The 12,251-nt window shown below is 54.1% G+C and overlaps 1 protein-coding gene across 1 annotated transcript; it reads left to right on the forward strand.

The window, feature by feature from the left end:
* Positions 1-591: 591 nt before the first annotated feature.
* LOC136996714 (ankyrin repeat domain-containing protein 7-like) lies at positions 592-7,003 on the forward strand. Its single transcript, XM_067317551.1, has 11 exons — positions 592-806; positions 2,164-2,278; positions 2,525-2,698; positions 2,791-2,897; positions 3,644-3,781; positions 4,078-4,334; positions 4,976-4,994; positions 5,170-5,242; positions 5,829-5,912; positions 6,396-6,480; positions 6,924-7,003. The coding sequence occupies exons 1-11, from the start codon at positions 592-594 to the stop codon at positions 7,001-7,003; spliced, it is 1,347 nt and encodes a 448-aa protein (XP_067173652.1).
* The last annotated feature ends 5,248 nt before the right edge of the window (positions 7,004-12,251 follow it).

Consider the following 12,251-nt stretch of genomic DNA (forward strand, 5'->3'; position numbering starts at 1 on the left):
GGGCAGGCTGAGAGGCCGAGCTGATATTCGAGGGAGCCGCGAGTGCGCGGGGGCTTGGGAGGCTGCGGAGTCTCATGAGGGAGGGCGTTTTCACTGGTGAACTTCCACCTCCCTGAAAGGAGGCTGCATCTCCTCTCCTCCTGGCGAGTCGCCTGGATGCAAGCAAAGGCGCTGCCTTTGGGGAGGGAAACCCCGGCCCCGGCCCCGGCCCCGGCAGTACTGCGCAGGCGCGCAGCGGCCCCCCTGCTCCGCTCTGTGACGCCGCCGCGCGATCTCGCCGCGGCCGTTGCGCATCGCGGCGCCCGCGCGGCCTCTGGAGGCGGTTGCTCTCAGTGCTGTGGCCGCCGCTGCCGGAGCGAGGGCGCGTGCCTCGCTGGGAGCCTTGCTGCGTCCCTGCTCTCGGCCCGCGCCTCTGCCCCCGACCCGGGGGCTCCGAGCCCGCGGCCCCGCAGCCCACCGGGGCGCAGCCCCGCAGCAGCTGTCCCGGGCCGCGGCCACTGGCCGGCGCTCGGCTCCTCTGCCCCCGCGCGAGGCAGGGCCGTGTCCACGGGGCTGTGCCCATGCCGGGCTGCGGCCCGTCCCCGCCGCAGCATGAAGAGGCTCTTCGGGCTCTTCAGCAAAGGGCAGGGGCCGCCGCCGTCGCCGTCCGGCGGCGCTTCCCTGCCCTGCGTCGGCGCCGCCTCCGAGCTCCGCGAGAAGGAGCTGGGCAAGCTGCACCGCGCGGCCGCCAGCGGCGACCTGGTGCGGGTGCGGCGGCCGTGGTGGCTGCCGAGACTCAGCATCAACAGGCGGGACAAGGCGAAGCGGTGAGGGGGGCGGCGCCGCGCGCGCCTGCGCCCGCCCGGCCAGGCTCTGGGCCACGCCGCGAGCGTGGGGGGAAGCACGAGGGGCGGCTGCGAGGGCCGGGCTGCGGCGGCGGTGGCGGCGGCTGCGTCTGTGGCTGCGGTGCGGCCCCGCAGCGGCGGGCAGAGGGGGCGGCGGTGGCTCAGCTGGGAGGCTCCAGCGGGCCCTTGCTGTGAGCAGAGAGGTCTCCTTGCCTGGTGGCAGCCCGCGAGGCTCGGCTCAGCTCGGCTCGGCTCGGCTCGGCTGAGGAGGGCGAAACGAGGGGCAGGTTTTGTGAGCGGCTTCTCCCGCAGCGTCACCTGTACTGCGTGCGTGGCAGCAGCCCTTCGGAGGTGGTCGTGTGTTCCTTCGTAGCCGCATCGGCTGCGGTGGTTTGATTGGAGATGCTGGGCAGTTTGAAGGGCCGCCTTTCTTCCAGGCGCAGCGCGGCGCGGCAGGGCAGGGCAGGGCAGGGCAGGGCCCTTCCTGGAAGGGAGGGCGGAAGGAAGGGAGGGAGTGCCGTTTTCTTCAGCTGGTGAGGGCTGTTGGAAAGGCAGCTCTGCTGCCTTGGAGAGGGCTTCCTCCGTGGTTGAGCTTGTAGGAGAAGGGTAGCTACAACTGCCGGCAAGACAGAGTGCTGCTTTGTTGCTGTGGGCATGGCAGTGTTGTGGGGGAAGGTTTCTGCTGGCTGGTTTGCTAGGTGTTACCGAGGGCGCTTTGGAGCGAGCGTGTCCTCGCGTTTGCTGCAGTAGTGAGCTCGGGGAAAGGACAGAAGGCACGAATTCCCGAAAAGCACAGCACAAAGCTGATGCGATGGTGTTCTAAAAGCCACCTCCTTAGCCTCTGGCACGCTGTTGTCACGTGAGCGATGCTGGCGAAAGCTAGAGGGTCCCTTGCCGTAGGCTTAAGGTGCCCAAGGCTTGGTCGTCCTTGCTGGGCTGTGTGTGTCATGCTGTTGGAGGCAGTGGCCAGTTGCCTGGGCAGAGGCGTGGAGGGCAGCAGTTTCCCACCGGAAGCCTGAGGCTGTGCGGGAAGAGTCCTGTGGCTGGGTGCAGGAATCCATTTGCAGGGAACAAGGCGGGGAGCTGAGTGACCGTCGTCTTCATAAATGGGTGCTGGGGTGGGGTGGGGTGGGGTGGGGTGGTGTGGGGGGCATTTTTCCTAGCCCGCCCCAGGCTTTGGGTGTGCAACTGCTGTCATGGCTGAAGGAATGAGAAACTTTTTCTAAGTTTGTTTTTTGGAACCGGAAACGGGTGGCCCTACCCACATGCCATAGGCAGGAGCGGTGTCTTCAGCTGTGTGCGTGTCTGTCGGTGTTAACGTCGTATATTTAAATTTTAGGACCCCTCTGCATCTTGCTTGCGCTAACGGGCATTCGGAGGTTGTTTCCTATTTAGTAGGAAACAAGTGCAAGCTGGATCCTCGTGACAATTTCAAGAGATCGCCACTGATGAAGGTACGTGGAGTATGTGATGCTGCTGTAGGTAGGGCTTATAAGTTATGCACTGAGCGATCCCTCCCTTGGGTGATTCTTGACCTAGGTGTGGGTGGCGATTGTGTCGTGCTTGGTGCCGAATAGGCGCCTAACGTTACCTAATCTTTGAACGCGTTATTGTTTTCCGAGGTTGGCAAGCTGTGGGAGTTGTGGCAGAGGGAAACGTAGTTGCTGGAAAGGTTTCCTTTTTTCCTGTGTTGTTTCCAGGCAGTACAGTGCCAGCAAGAAGAATGTGTTGCTATTCTGCTAGCGCACGGTGCCGACCCTAATCTGGCCGATGTTAACGGCAGCACTGCCCTTCACCTCGCTGCCATTGCTCCTAACACCTCTCTAGCAGGGCAGTTACTGGAGCACAATGCCCGTATTGATGCACGGAATGAGGTAAGCGCAGAGTTTGGGTAAGGCCGCTCTTGGAAAGAAAAGGTTGCTTCACTTCTCTGTGTTTTTCTAACTGAGGGGATTTATGCTTTCAGATGGGATACACTCCCCTTGCTCTTGCTGTGTCCGAACATCACGAAGAGATGGTGGAGTTCCTGCTTAAAAAGGGAGCTGACGTGCACGCTCGAGATCAGTCTGAAAGGTGAAGGGCTTGTCCAAACAGGGCGTGGGTCTCCTGAGTATTCTTAAAGCTTGACTGATGAGAGGCGTGGGCGTGAGCCTCTAAAAGGCCTAAGTAAGTAGCCACACGGAAGCAGTTGCTTCTGCGTGACTTTGGAAAAGTGATCTGCGCTTGGCTGCTGTTGCGCCTCACTGGCTGGCTTCTGCCTTCAGGACTGCCAGAAAGCATTGTGTCTGGTCGCCGCAAGGCAGAGGAGTTGCCGCTAGTTCTCCAGCATTGCTGCTGGGCAGGAGCGGGTTTTTAGAACCCAGGCATGGTTGGTAGGTAAGTGTTGTCTCGCGGGCAGCGTTGTCTCTCTGTCCTGACACTTGCTTTGACAACGGGCACACGTTGAAACGAGAGAGGTTCCAGCTGGATGTGAGGAGAACCTTGCTGGCTGCGAGGACAGTGACGCGTCGGAACGGGTTGCCCGAGGAGGTTGTGCAGCCTCCCTCCTTGGCAGCTTTGAAGAACCAACCGAGTAAAGCCGTGAGCAACCCAGTCTGGCCTCGTAGCTGAGCGTGCTTTGGGGAGGTGTTAGGCGGAGAGACCTCCTGAGGCCCCTTCCGACCTGAGTTCTCCTGTGCTTCCGTGTAGTTGGCTCTGCTTTCCTTCTGCCTGTGGGAAAGGGGGAAGTAATTGTTTTGGGAGCAAATAGGGCTGCAAATAATGCCAGTGAAATGTCTGTATCGGCCGATAGATTTCCTGTCGTCTTTTGGATGCTCTAGGACCCCTCTTATGCTTGCTGCTTCTGCTGGGGACATGAGCATGATAGAAGTTCTTCTTCGCTGTGGTGCTGATCTTTCCCAGGAAGACGTTCTTGGATGGACAGCGGAGGATTGCGCTAGAACTTCTGGACGTGCTCGGTAGGTGCTTTGGGTCACCGTTAGAGTTGCTAAGTTGTCCGAATGTCCGTGTTGGTTTATGGGCATGCTTGGTAACAGCAGCAAGGTTTAATGGTGTGTGGAGACCTTTGTTGCAGCTGGGCGAAAAGGACTCTTCTGGTACGTATTGTTCCCGTGTCAAGTGCGAATTGGGAAATTGTCCTCGACTTCCACCCAAATGCTCCGTTAGGTTTCACGTTTGTGGTGCTGAGCTCGCATCAAATTGCTCGCAATGCAAAGTCTGAAAATCAGTGTGTTTCCTTTCTTTCTGTATACAGTGTTAGTCAACACCTGGTAGACTCTGCAGTCGGGGAAAAGGTGGGAGAAGCTTCTGCAGGCGGCGCAAAGGGCGTGCCAGCGCTTAGCACGCCTCCCGGAGCAGGAGCTGCTGGCTTTGCATTGGGTGCCTGCGCTCTGGCCAGCGGAGGTAGGATCCTTAACCGTGGAGGAGCTGATGAGGAAAATCCCTACGGCCTTTTCTTTTGGTGGCTTGTATTGTTGAAGCTTACCATGTTCACCACTGACTTCAGTGGAGGTCTCGGATGGAGTAGCGCACACAGTTTTGTAAAATGCGCTTCTGTGTTGCCGACTGGACACGTGTCTTGCAAGGCCGTGAGGGCGCTTCTATAATTAGCGTGTTAGCCGTCCGTTCGGAGGGTTGTTGCCTATTGGATCCCCCATGTTTATAGATGGGGGCTTTCCTTTTTTCTTTAAAAAAAAAAAAGAAAAAAAAAGGAAAGAAAAGAAAAAGAAAAAAAATTACAAATACTGTGCAGTACCTGGCATTTTCAACCACGGGTTGGTGGAGGGGGACGGGACAAAGAGAGAATGAGAGAGAGAGAGAGAGAGAGAACAATCTCTGCCTGTGGCGTATGCTCGCATGTGTGGTATGAAGAGTTCAGCAGTTGAGTCATTTCTTATCCTGTTCAGCCCGCGCCAGCATTTGCTAACTGTCTGCTCACATAGCATCTTGGCGCCATGCTAGTTTTTCAGTTAGGAATGTTAGAAGGAAATATGAGGACAGTGTTGAATTTGCTTGCTTACTTAGTTTGGGGGGGGAGAATTCAGTATGATGAGAAAAATCAGTGGTTTGGGGCATACTTTTGTTCGTGCTGTCTCGCCTGAATGTTCCACTCCAGTGTGGCCTGTAGAACTGTCCGTGTTGCACGCTTGTAGGCATTGTTGACATTGGAAGGTCTGACATGCTAAGAATTAATCATGTCAATTAATATTTGAACAGTGAGAGACGACGTTTCCCACGGATACTTTGTAAGGTGAGACTTGAACAATACCTTTTCCCAAATCCTTTAACCTGCCTAAAAAGAGGAAAGATTGGAGAGACAGGGTCCTTCTTGCCTTTGCTTTTCAAGAATGTTGGAGGAAGAGGAGAGTGATGACAGCTGTCCTGCTTCTGAGGAAGAAAACCACAGTTCAGCTGCCAAGGTAAAGTGCCTCAACAGGCAACGCTTGCCATGGGACGACTCATTTGCAGGAAAGACCTGTCTGGACTTCAGTCTCCAGGCAGGTGGTTTTCTCCTGCAGAGCGGTCTCCTGCCTGCCACCCTTTCTGCTGCTGTGAGCTGTTTCCTCAAAGACTTGTAGCCGTGGCAGAGCATGCAGCAGCCTTGTGGTCGGGGGGGGTGAAAGAGCAGTAGGTGACAAGATAAATGGCCACGTGGTTTTCTTCCTGTGAGTCAGATCTCGAGACCATAAAAGTTGATCAGCTCCTGGGTTGCCTATTCTTTTGTCCTCCAGAGCTTGCTCTTTGTTTCCAGTGACTTTGGCAATAGAATTCTGACTGATATGGAGGAAGGGCGTTTATTGTTCAAAATCTGCTGAAATGCTTCATCCCCTGGCTCTCCTTTCCTCCTTGTCAGGTTCCTCAAGTGTGCTTGGCGGGGAGTTGCTCAAGCGGGTCTTTTTTTCTCATGCCGGATGCGGATGACATTCCAGGCTTGCATGTGATCTCACGCTGCCTGTTTCAACTCTGTGGGGGGTTTTTTTGGTTTTTTTGGTTTTTTTTCCCCAGTTGCGGTGTATGGCGTTGGGACTGCGCTGTGATGAAGACTGCAAGTGTGGTGCTGGAACCCAGGCTGTACTGCTGGAGATGCAGGCATGTTTGATTTTTAAGCTGGTTCCGGTTTTTTTTCAGTGACCTTTGAGAGATTGTCGCAAATGTTGCTGCAGTAGCTCTTCAGAGACATAGTAAGATGTGATTGTGGTTTGAAGAGTGAAAGCGAGGAAAGAGAAGGAGGTTTGACTAAGGTTGTTTGAGAAGCAGGCAGCTGTTGGTTTTCCTTGGCGCAAAGGAGGGGGAAAGGGTGCGTGCGCTCCTGGATGTTGTAACGTAGGTGAAGCCAGGGTCAGGCAGTGCTTCTCAGGAGCTTTGCAGAAGCAGAGCCGGGCGTTTGTGACGTTAGGTATTGCTGTCTACTCAAAGACATTCCCGAGGAAAAACTGCAGGCCTGGTAGAAGAGAAGTGAGAACGTTTCCCTGTGTGGGTACAGAGGAGAGAAGTATTTTGCAAGGTGTCGCCTGCCTGTGCAGAGGCTGCTTGTTTCTGTTCTTTCCAACGCTTTTGGCTGGCCTCTTTTAGGAAGAATCACCTGAATGGAAGGGAGAGGAGGCTACTGGTGGTCCTCAAGTTGCGGATGCTGCAGAAGCCCCTGCTGGTGTGAGAGGTGAGTTAATAAACATTGATCCGCTTTGTTTCTTTGCTAGTTGTGCCGAGTCAGTGACCGGAAATGGTGATCTGCTTGTGAGACGGTACGGCACCCCCTTTTGCCCTTGCCAGCAAATGCCAGGGGGGGAGGTTGAGGGTAGCGAGTGTCAGTTGAGGGAGCTGTTTTGTGGTAGTGCTAGGTAAGGAGCGTTGTTTCCTGGTGACTTGCTGCGCGTGTGAGGATGTTTTGGCTAGCACTTTGAGGGTTCCTCCTCTACCGTGCAAAGTGCTTGTGAGTGCCAAACTCTGGAGCCCTAGTTTGGAGGGGAGATGCCCCCGAAACCTCCCTACTCCGTGACTCCGGCCTGCCTGAGCCTGGTTTGCATGCTACCCGACCATCTGTTGGGCGTTTGTTGTAGCTGTGTGAGCTGCCGTGCTGGGCTTGGGCATCTTCTGCTGCAGAGAAGGCCACGGGAAGTGGCGAGAACACGGCGGTGCGGCTGGGGCTGAACAACACGGCTTTGTTTTTCCTCTGTAGTTGAACTGTTCTCCGTCTCTTGGCTGCAGGGCTTGCCTGATGGAGGAGAACAGCAGAGTGAAAGAAGGACTCATGGCATGTCGTTTCTTACTTCCTTTGTAGGTGTTACGTCAGCAGCAGGAGTGGAGCGGGAGGAAGACAGCGACTCTCCCTGGGACTCCGAGGTGCTTTCAGTGAGGAGCGCAGCAGGGTCCCCGTGGGGGGGAGCGCTCGGGAGCTTGCTTTGGACATGGGCCCCATCAGTGGCCCTTCCAAGGCCCCAAGGCCCCAGGGCCCAGGACACAGCACGGGCCGTCATGCAGCTACAGGATTTGAGGGATGCTGCTGAGGAAAGAAGCCATCTCTCGGGCACCCAACAGGACAAGAAGAGTTACTTTGCCTTGGAAAATGCCTGTTAGTTATTCTCGTGCACTTGCAGTGACTGGCCCCACACCACACTCCTTTTTCCTTTCCGAAATGCAGGTGTGGGCAGCAAGCAGCACGACACCCACACATGATGACCCCAGCGCTGGGGGGCTTCTGCCACGTCAGCATGAGCAGGACACAAAAGGCATCTCTGGGAGTCACCGTGGCCCTCGCCACCTCCCTCCCAGGTCCAGGAGAGCTGCAAAGCTCCTCCAAGCCCTCCCTGCACACTCCCCCAGACAGCCGGGAGCTGCCTGGCACAAAGCCTTCCTGGCGGTGGGCGAGGGTAGGGAGCTGCTGGCGCCCAGCTCTGGGCTCCAGGGAACAGGCCAGGGCTCGGAGCGGGGAGCTGGCAGCAGGCTCCCGCGAGGCTGCTGCTGGCAGCACAGCCCCAGCCTGGTCCTTGCCCTGGGGACGTGTGCTGGTGGGAAGGGCCTGGCCAGGAGGGAGCCACGTGCCTGGGGAGGCAGCAGCAGCAGCATTGCCCAGCTCAGTGCAGGAGGGCAGAGCAGGGGCTGCTCTTGCGCTGACTTCAGGAAGGCACCACGCTGTCTCCCGCAAGGGCTTTTTATTGTTTTTATTATTTCTTTTTTTAGGGAAAGCTGATTGAGTGTTTTCAACCGTAACTGTTTGCTCTCTTCCGAGTATGTTGTTGAGTAAAGAATGCTCTGTGGTGCCAGTTGTTTTTCCCAGGGGGAGGGGGGGCCTTCTTCAACAAACAGTGCTTTGACAGAGGTCTCCTGCTGTCGTTTCTTTTGTGGCTGTGCCATTCGAAGCGCTCCACTCTATGCTGTTTTCATTCTTTCCCTCTTGCCTGTGGGGTAACGCTTGAAAGAGCACAGTTCACCAGCTTAGTTGACTCCCAGTACAAGGTTGCAACACGTGTTTAGTCTGCTCTTCCGTGTGTTGTGAGATATGTGGTGCATCTCTTGGATTTTCAGCTGTGATAAGGACTGAGATGAGAAATACAAGCTTAACCGTGGAAATGAGAACTATCATGAGAACTCAGTCTCAGCTGAAGAGCTATATAGGAGGCTTTGCTGAGCTTCTTAATGCTTGTGTAAACTCAGCCAGCGCTGTGGCTTTCTTGGCTCTAGTTGGCTTTGGATTCAGTAGCAGACGGGTGCACAGTTTGAAAGCGGCCATCCCTAAAAAGGCACTTGGGAGTTTGGAAAGGGAGGAATTGGCTGGCTGATTGGTTGTGTGTACAAAATATCCTTCTTGCACTTTTATGCATGAGCAAGACTTTTGTCGCTGTGTGCTAGTCGAGCAGTCTGTCCTTACTTGCTCCAATCTGGCTTGGAAAGGACTAGCAAAACAAGGGTTTACTGAAGCCTGCAGAGTAATGCTACAATCTGAGGGAAAAGGGTGGTTTCTGAATTTTGTGAACCCAGCCTCAAGCAAGAAGGAGGTGCTATTGCAGATCAGAGTATTTTATGCTAACAGGCCCATGGTTTCTTTGCCTTCCTTAAGCAGACTTGGATGCCAGCAGCCCTACTGCAGCGAGTCAGACACCCAGCGTGGACTTCTGATTGCCTGAACTCCCATGTAGTGACGTCCATTTGCCCTTGTGTTGTCAGCTCCGTTCCCTTTGAAGCTCACCACCTTCAAGTTCTTCCAGGCTCCTGTGTTAGGTGCCTTAGCGTGGAGAATGCCTGCTGCGGTGAGGTTAAAGCTCAGTGTTGTGAGGGCTGCAGCCTGATGTGGGAGAGGAGGCTCTTGCTGTTCTTGTGTTCGTTCCTCAGCCGTTTCCTTGTGTTTGCTAGCACTCATGTTTTCTGTCAGCTTCCTCTCTTGCACCTGTCAGCACTGATATGAAAACAGATTGAAACAACCCTGCCCTTCCAAATTAGGACTCTGAAAGGAAAAAAAAACCCAGGCTGCTGTTGCTAACTGAGCAGCAAACTGAGGAAGCCAGTGATCCGGTGCTCCAAAGCACTCCTGCTGTTTCCAAGCTGTAGCTTGACAGGCTTTGGAAGGCCTTGTTTCAGCTGACTGCTGCGCACAGGTGGTTGTGCTGAGGACTTTGTCTCCTGAGCCCTTTCCCCTGTACCTGTGCTTTTTGCAGGAATGGCGAGAGGGGTCCTTGCTGCATTGGAGGAAGGCAAACCAGAGGAGATGATGAGCAGTGCTGTCAACCTCAGGGTCACCTGTGAGCACATCCACAGGCTAAAGGAGCTTGGCTGGCTGAAGGGTGAGGTAAAACTTGCTGCAGCGCAGTGGTGTTCTCCACCAGTATATATTGAAAAATACCCCTTGAGGGTGCATGTGAGTTTCCTTTTCCCAGTTCGTTGCTGACCCCCCCTCCCACTGCAGATCTCCAAAGTATCTGTGTTCAGGTTCTGTTTTTCAGCCTCGAAGGGCACAGTATTTCTGAAAGCACCTGTCCTTCTTGTCTGGTGCTGCTTCCTGGAGTTAGTCCTACTCAAGTCCAGATTGACTGGAGTGGGTGACAAGTGTTCCTAGCAAACTCTGAAGCGGTAACCATGCGCTAACGTCTGGGAAGAGAAGCTGCGCCTGGAGTTCTCTCAGGCAGCTGCCTGCTGCAGGGTGGCCAGCAGAGAAGTGTTGGTGTACTTTTCCTTTGGTAAAGCAGTGTTGCATTTTTCACCTCAAGCTTTCTTTTTGTTATACAGATCACCAATCGCTACGTGAATCTTGTGGTGTAAAGAAAGAAGAAGGAAGGCTAGCCAGTGGTTCATGCTTTGGGTACTTTGTTCTATCGCAAACTAATTTGTGGGGGCTCCGGAGCAGTAGGAAGATGGAGGGGAGGAGTATACGTCTTCCAAGAGGACCACATCTTAGTGCCCATTCACTTGAGAATGCCCTGGGCACTGGTGGTGAGTCAAACTGGCTTTTCTTTAGAGTTGGGTGAGGAGCACCAGCAAGTAAGGATAGTCCATTTTGGTTTTATTGTGTGCAGCCCAAGGCTGTGCTGTGTCTCCTTTAACAAGTGTATCTTAATAACGGGTCAGAAAGAAGGCCAGGAAATGCTTTGATGCAGTGGGACCAAAAGGCAGCAAGCTTTGTGAAGCTTTGCTGTAAGTAACTGCTCAGTCAGTGCTTTTCTGCTTTGACTCACCAGAAGGATTTGTCAGGTTCTCTCTGTTTAACGCAGGATTAGATGTTGTTGCTTTTCTCTTAGTAGATGCAGACCGTCAATCTTTGTGATTGACTTGCTGCAAGTTGGAGGGAGTGGGACCCGAGTTATTGATCTCGTGTGGCATTGTGCCCTCCGTGCGGGGTCTTGGATGCCGGGGTTCTGCCACCTTCCCAGTATATTCAGAGCCACAACTTTGCTGTCAAATCCATGGTAGCCTCTGGCACAAATGTGCTAACTTTACAGAGCAATCAGTAAAGCTAGGCTTTTGAGCAGAGGGAAGAATGTCAAGGAAGTGCTTCCTAGTAGCAGCCTGAGTGTAAGAGGAAGCGTGCTATCCATGGGAGGCATTGCGTTCTTCCAAGAGCTTTGTAACTGCTCCTGGCCCCCGCTCTCCCCACTTCAAGAGCTTCCAAATTATCACAGCTCTTCAGTGTTAGCAAACATTTCTGCGTGTGTTAGCTGGCATAGCACAAATCTCTAGCTCAGCTGACACCCTTAGACGTCTTGGCCCCTGATGCAGAGGTAGTGAAGATGATTACTCCAACAGCTTTAGAGAGCAGGAGCAGAGGGGCCACTGGGTTGAACGAGATGTTGTTTCAGCCTGATACTCTCTTGGCTAGTGTTGAACAGCAGCTGTCGAGGAAGCAGGACCAGAAGAGGGCAGTATATAGTGACTTTTTTTTTTCTCCTTAGAGTATTCTTCCAGCAGGCTGTGACGGACCTGGGAGCTTCGTCAGGCAGAGGTAGTAGCCCGATGGCCTTGGCTGTATTTGTTCTTCCAGAGGTGCACCCAGTCTTTGGGCTGAAGGCCTACCATGAGTCCTTGGAAGGGCCTAATGCAATTTCTTGCTTGGGTTCTCTGTTCCTTTTCTAATACCGTTTGCTCTGCTTCTTTTGACCTCTGCAGAGCAAGGAGCATGTCTTTTCCTGGCCATCTCTGTTTGAGTGGTTGGGTCTTCTTGACCAATAACCATTAGGTCACAGCCTGTCGCTGTGCATGTAAAGTTAAGATTTGGGGGTTTTCTCCCCCAGATGCTTTACTTGTCCTGCAGTGACTATCCTCGGACACTTTATTGCCCAGCCAGGCAGTGTCCTTTGATTCTTTCTCTTGGCCTACCATACGGAGATGAGTGAGTGGGTTTTTTTGTGTTTGTGTTTTGTTTTAAGCAGCTGGAGTCACGTGTATGTGAGCATTACTTGGCTTGGAAAGGGGAATGGAATTCCTCCTTGTAAGGCCTGAACCCGTACTAATGAGCGCAAGCCATTAGAGAAGGGCCAAAGGCATCTCGTCCTGTTCTTAATGGACCAGTTGAGAGGGCAAGTGGGCCAGGCAGCCAAGAGAGAGGCAAATTCTCCCTCTCTTTTCCATTCATTAGGAGATTCCACGACACCTGAATGGAAGTGCCTGTGGGGATTTTTCTGTGCATGTGGGCAGATTGTGTGTCCAGAGACAAAGCAGGTGAAGGAAAGCAGAGACTAGCAGAGGTGAGTGCAGCTCCTCATCAGCTGCAGATGTCTTGCCCAAATGGCAGAAGTGGGGAAGTGGTGTAGGTGTGAAGTGTCTGGGGCAGGGGCTGGGGTTTTGCAGTTCTCTCCATATTTGGTGTGTAGGACGAGGGCTGGGACTTCCAGAGGCCTCTGCAGGTCAGAGCTGTGTTGTCTGTCTGGATTTCTGACACGTGCTTGCCAGCAGAAGCTGTGCACTTCCTCTTGGGCAAGGGCCTGCAGCCAATGGCTTTGTAAT

This window comes from Apteryx mantelli, unplaced genomic scaffold (genome assembly GCF_036417845.1).
Source record: "Apteryx mantelli isolate bAptMan1 unplaced genomic scaffold, bAptMan1.hap1 HAP1_SCAFFOLD_68, whole genome shotgun sequence".
NCBI lineage: Eukaryota > Metazoa > Chordata > Aves > Apterygiformes > Apterygidae > Apteryx > Apteryx mantelli.

What these genes read in the sequence shown, in the direction of transcription:
- LOC136996714 (XM_067317551.1), top strand. Translation starts at nt 592, where the DNA reads ATGAAGAGGCTCTTCGGGCTCTTCAGCAAAGGGCAGGGGCCGCCGCCG. An exon ending in ACCACAGTTCAGCTGCCAAG is followed by an intron (nt 5,243 to 5,828) that starts GTAAAGTGCCTC and finishes TTTTTTCCCCAG; the next exon opens with TTGCGGTGTATGGCGTTGGG. An exon ending in CTGTACTGCTGGAGATGCAG is followed by an intron (nt 5,913 to 6,395) that starts GCATGTTTGATT and finishes GGCCTCTTTTAG; the next exon opens with GAAGAATCACCTGAATGGAA.